A 5,442-nucleotide genomic window follows, 5' to 3' on the forward strand; every position below is an offset into this window, starting at 1 on the left:
GTTGTCTGTCCCCCAGGGAGGAGGTCACACACAGTTCCATGTAATCGGTTCCCTCTTTCCTACCCATTCTCCCTTTACCCTCCCTGTTTTGGAGTGGCTGGTGGTTTTGAGTGGCTGATCTTGCGGTTAGCAGCCAACTCGTAACCACTACACCATCAGGGATCCTTTGGCCCTTATATATCCACTAAAACCCTTATTAGTATCACCATGGAAAGAACTGGTTGATATCTTGAGCCCTGGTTGTATAATGGGTTAAGCACTGAGCTGCTAGCTGGAAAGTGGACTGAATATTAGCTGCTCGAAAGGAGAAAGATGAGGCAATCTCCTTCCCTAAAGATTCACAGCCTTACAAAAGGAAACAGAGGCAAGCTCTAGGAGGCAAAGGCATAGATAGGGAGAGTAACCGAGGTGTGCACTTATGTAAATACATTTACCCATAACAATAGTGGCATTGGCCCATGTACATATATTTATAAGGCAATACACAGGCTGCAGACGGGCCTTGGGCCTCAGCTCATACCTTCCCTCAGTACAAGAACACTTTGTTCTAACAAATTGGCATTCTGTGATGCTCACCCCCCAACATACACGATCGCTGAAGACAAAGTGGGTGCTTAAGCAGATGTGGGGTCTTAAAGCTTGAAGTTAAACAAGTGGCCACCCAACAGTGAAGCAACAAGCCCACAAGGAAGAAGCACACTAGCGGGTGCGATCGTGAGGTGTCAGCGAGACCAGGCAATGGGCATCAGAAGATTCACAACAAACATAAACAAACAAGAATGCATTGGTGAGAATGGAGGGGGGTTGGAGCGGAAGCCTACAGCCCATCTATGGACAATGGAACATCCCCCCACAGATGGGTCAGAAGGAGGGGATGAGTCAATAAGGGTACAGTAGAACACTAATGGGTCATGTAATATACCTCTGATCCCTTGAGGCCTCCTCACCCCACCCCTGCTATCATGACCCCAGTGCCACTTCCCAATCTAGACTAGATGGGAGCATGTACAAGAGATGAAACTCACAACACATGGACCCAGGAACAGGAATGGGACTAGAGATAAAGGGTAGGAGGCAGGGAGGGAGAGGTGGGGAGCATCGATCGCAATGAAGGGCACATCACCACACACCCCCATTAAGGGGTAAGAACAACAGAAACCAGAGGGGAAGGGAGACATGGGTCAGTGTGAGATTTGAAAATAATTAATAATCTATAATCTATCAAGGGGCCACAAGGGTTTGGGGGTAGGGGGTAGGAAGGGAAAAAAAGAGGAGCTGATTCCAAGGGCTCAATAGAAAGTAAATGACTAGAAAAGAATGATGGGATATATGTACGAACGTCGGATACAATTGATGTATGGATTTAATGAGAGTTGTAAGAGTCCCCAATAAAACGATAAAAAACAAAACAAAACATTGACAGCCTCAGAAATGCTAGGGCATAGTTCTATTGTCCTGTAGGTAAATGAACCAGAAAGGTCATCAAGGCGACAGTGACCGGAAGACAGTGAGCTTTCACTTTCTCAGCAGCAGTGGTCACGGGACACTGCTTTCTCCTGGAGACTCTCCTGTCCTGGTTTCCCTGGTACGTCTCTCTGTATTCCTCTTCCCCACGGCGAGCTCTCCATCTCCTATGAAAGTTTCTATTTCTCTATTTGACCACTAGGTACTAGGCCTTTGTTCCTTCTTTAACTTCTCATTCTCTTTTAAACACCATCTATATTGTGCCCAGTGCCTACATTTCTATATTCAGCTCAATGCTGCTTTTGACTTGCATACCCAACTGCTTATTTGACTTGCATACCCAACTGCTTATTTGACATGACCTTTATAGACCTCAAAAGAAATGTCCCAGAACTCAAACCTATCTGTAGCCTTAGATTTTCTTCCACTGTAATCAGCACCCCCATTTACCTGGTAGTTTATGCCAGAAACTTTGGAGCCATCCTTGTTTCCTCCCTTTCCTCTCTAAGCCAATCCCCTGTCACGCCCTGGTTGTTCCCTCCAAGGATACTTAACCAATCAGTTTTCTAGAGGTAGCCCAGCCATTCTCTATCCCTCAAACTTTCTAAGTTCTCTATACGTCCAGTAAATTACCCACAGCTGGCACAGTGGTCTTTAGAAGCTGTGTAAAAAAAATGCCCTTTCTCTGTCTCTCAGATATTTTTAAACTTTCCTGTGCAGCACTTTATGTAATTTTTTGATTGTGCTCAATACTAAATTTCATGAAGGTAGGTGTCAGCCACGTTTATATCTCTAATAATATAGTAAAAAGGTCCAATTCATTACTGGGCTCAAACATTATTTAATTCAGGCATCAGACACTAAGGCAGACAGAAGGGGGAGAGAAAATATGTCAAATGTGTATTGTATTAGAAGGCAAGTGCTAGCAAAACAATAAAGTCAGAAGGAAATCTGTATGAAGCGTTGAGGAGATGAAGCCTACAGTTTTCTGAAGGGGAGTTAGGTGACTTGAGTGAAGCCCTAAAAGGAAGTAAAGGAATGAAAATACCATCTGGGGTAAACCCATTTGCCGACAAGGAAAACATTTAGTGCAAAGGTCCCGGGGAGGGCGCATGCCTAGTACATCGGAGAAAGGTCTGTGTAGTAAGAAGCACAGGATGGGAGACAGTCAGAGGGGAAAGGAGTAATGGCAATGTCAGGTTATGTCGGGCCTCACTGTCAGGAATATTGGCTTTAAGACCTGGGTCTAGTTGTAATTGGAGAGCTGTATGAAAAGGACAGACAAAATGTGACATGTTTTAACTGGATCATTCTGGTTGCTGTGTTCAAAGTGGTTCTGGCAAGAGCTTTTGTTAGAATTGGAGATCAGGAGAGGTTGTTATGGCTAATTTCTAAATATATTCTGAAGGCAGCAGAGTCAAGCCACTCTGTTGTCAGCTGAAATGGGAGTTGTGAGAGAAAGAGAACCATAAAGTTGACTCCAAGGATCAAAGACTGCTTCTTTCGTCACACCCATCTCTCAGCTGAAAAGGTAAAGCTCATTACAGCTGTTGCCAAATCATATTAAAATGTGCCTGGTACAAAATATTGTTTTGCCAGTATGACAAGTTAAAGAAAATCAGCATCCAGTCTCTTATGAATGCAGAAGAAAGTGTCCTGGAGAATAGAAAGAATATTTAGGGTAGGATCTCCATATAGTAACTAACCTTTCAAGCTGAAAAAAAGCACTTTCAAACCGGTCTTATTGGATTGCTGATTAGAGTTCTCCTTAGCAGCTAGTGGTACTTAAAACTGAATCCAACAACTACGAAGTCTTAAAATAAGTTGAGACACAACACACACACACACACACACACACACACACACACACACACACACATTAATCTTAAAAGTATTCCAATACCACACTCCAAAGAAATACCTGAAAATGGGGAAAGTTTATTTGTATAAATATACTTAGAAGACCAATTATGGGGGGGAACTAAGTCTTTCACAAATGAGAAATCTATCATATAGTAGATTACATTAGCATTACTAATAAGTAAGAACTATCCCAATGTGTAGAGTCCATATTTATTTGTAATGATGTGAGATACTATGCCAACATGGGGGAGCCTTGATGGCTGTTAACTGGTAGGTCAGCAGTTCGCTTTGTTCTGAGGGAGAAATTTGCCATTCCTCCCCTGCAGGAGGACAGGCTCTCTACTCCTGTAAGGAGTTAGTCTTAGAAGTTCACTGGGGCGGTTCACTCTGCCCTCTAGGGTTGTTCTGCGTCGGAATTGGCTCCATGGCAGAGAGAGGCCATTTTGAGAATGTTAACAAAAAGTACTGTAGCAAAGCAAACTCACACACATGTGAAATTCATAACTGGGTGATCATTTCTACAATAATAAAAAGAAAATGTCCTTAAAAGTGTCATGAAATTTTAAGCTCTTTTATGCAGGTATTAAGAAGTGGAAGCACTTCATTAATTCTGAAACTTTATTATTAGCACCACGCTCTAACCAACTGAGCTAACCGGCCGATGGCTGAAACTTTATTATATATTTTCTTAAAAGTATATAAAGTACTATGTAACCTTAGGGACTTTCAGGATGTTTGTAGCATTTTACTGATGTCATAATAAGAATATGACATCAAAAATATGCAAGGAGCTTTTTGCAAAACCTTTGTTGATTGAGAGCCAATTTCCAAAGTGAAAACAAAGTTAAACAAACTAGAATCTTTTAATTCGGTACGCTAGTTAAAAGCTAAGAAAATTCAATACAAGACTGTCAAGGTAGTTTACCTGATCTAGTCGTGAACCCACTATCTGAAGCTTTCAGATTTCACGAATACAATTACCTTACAGGGAATTGATGAAAACTAGCAAAAATTGTGTTCTTTTTAAGCAACTATCCTAATACATTCTAATCTTCAAACCAGTCCCACCTCCACCTGCAGCACTTTTTAAATTGTGAACAAGAAATCAGGCAGGTTTAAATCCTAAGGCTGAGCTCTCTCATGGACGTGAGATGTTTTTCCAGACACCAAGCCAGGGGGGAGGGTAAGAATAGGCGAGGAATCGATAGCTTTCCCCAATCTCTGATGGGCAGAGTGCATGAGCATGGCAGAAAGGGCAGCGACCGACGGTGCGGGACCTTCTTACCTCCAGTTTCTGTAATTCCCACACGCATAGGGGAACCGCCACCACTATGGACACCAGGTAGATAACCACAGCTAAAGGTCGAATCCACTGTCTCCAGTTCCTCCAGGTGCAAGTGCAAGGCATGTTTTCGCACAAATCAGCTCCGCGTAGTAAGGAAAAAGAGCTCAAAAGAGCTTGGAAAGGGGAGCCCTGCGCTACGGAGAAAGCTGTTACCAGCAGCACGAACCGCCTCCTCGGCGGGCACTGAGCTTTCTGTTAAGGCTGCTGCAGCCGCTCAGAGTGCTCCCAGGGAGCTGTGCGGACAGCATCTTCTCTTCCCCACCTGGCATCGACCCGGATCCTCCGTGTTGGATGCCGCTGCCCTCACCTGGGGATCGCCCTGAATTCCGCCTGCACCATGGCTCGGAGCAAGGCGCCGACCAGCTCCGGCCTCTAGAGACCCTCCACACAGTCCAGTTCTGCCCTTCAGCTGCCGGTCCGCTCGCTCTTTTCTTTAGGGGATGGGCTTCCTCCCGCCCGCGCTCGCAAATATCTCCACGGCCAATTACGGTGACAGGTAACAGGTGAGGGCTCAAGCCCGCAGACCCCAGGTTAGCTTTACTTGCTCCCACGGGCCAGCAACCAAGGCGGAACCCAGGCCTAGCGAGGGCTCGCAGTTCTCTTCCGCTTCCGTTGCCTGGAGGAGATGATTTGTCGGCAGCGCCAACACTGCCCGCCCCATCCGGCTCGCTTCTCTTCTCTGATTGGTCACTGTCGGGGGTGGGGCTGTGAGGCTGCTTGTGAAGTATAGCGAGAAAGGAAAGGAAAACAGTACTTAGAGGCTTGTAGGC

The 5,442-nt window shown here is 44.9% G+C and overlaps 1 protein-coding gene across 1 annotated transcript in view; it reads right to left on the reverse strand.

Moving 5' to 3' along the window:
* TMEM184C (transmembrane protein 184C) overlaps window positions 1-5,242 on the reverse strand; it is a 30,190-nt gene extending 24,948 nt beyond the window's left edge. Inside the window, exon 1 of the mRNA XM_004708754.3 lies at window positions 4,613-5,242. Within this exon, the coding sequence (XP_004708811.1) occupies window positions 4,613-4,735 (123 nt within the window). The 5' untranslated portion in view covers window positions 4,736-5,242. The remainder of the gene's footprint in view (window positions 1-4,612) is intronic.
* Between the last annotated feature and the right edge of the window lie 200 nt (window positions 5,243-5,442).

This window comes from Echinops telfairi, unplaced genomic scaffold, assembly GCF_000313985.2.
Source record: "Echinops telfairi isolate 266 unplaced genomic scaffold, ASM31398v2 ScPeMD7_5868;HRSCAF=6743_1, whole genome shotgun sequence".
Classification (NCBI taxonomy): domain Eukaryota; kingdom Metazoa; phylum Chordata; class Mammalia; order Afrosoricida; family Tenrecidae; genus Echinops; species Echinops telfairi.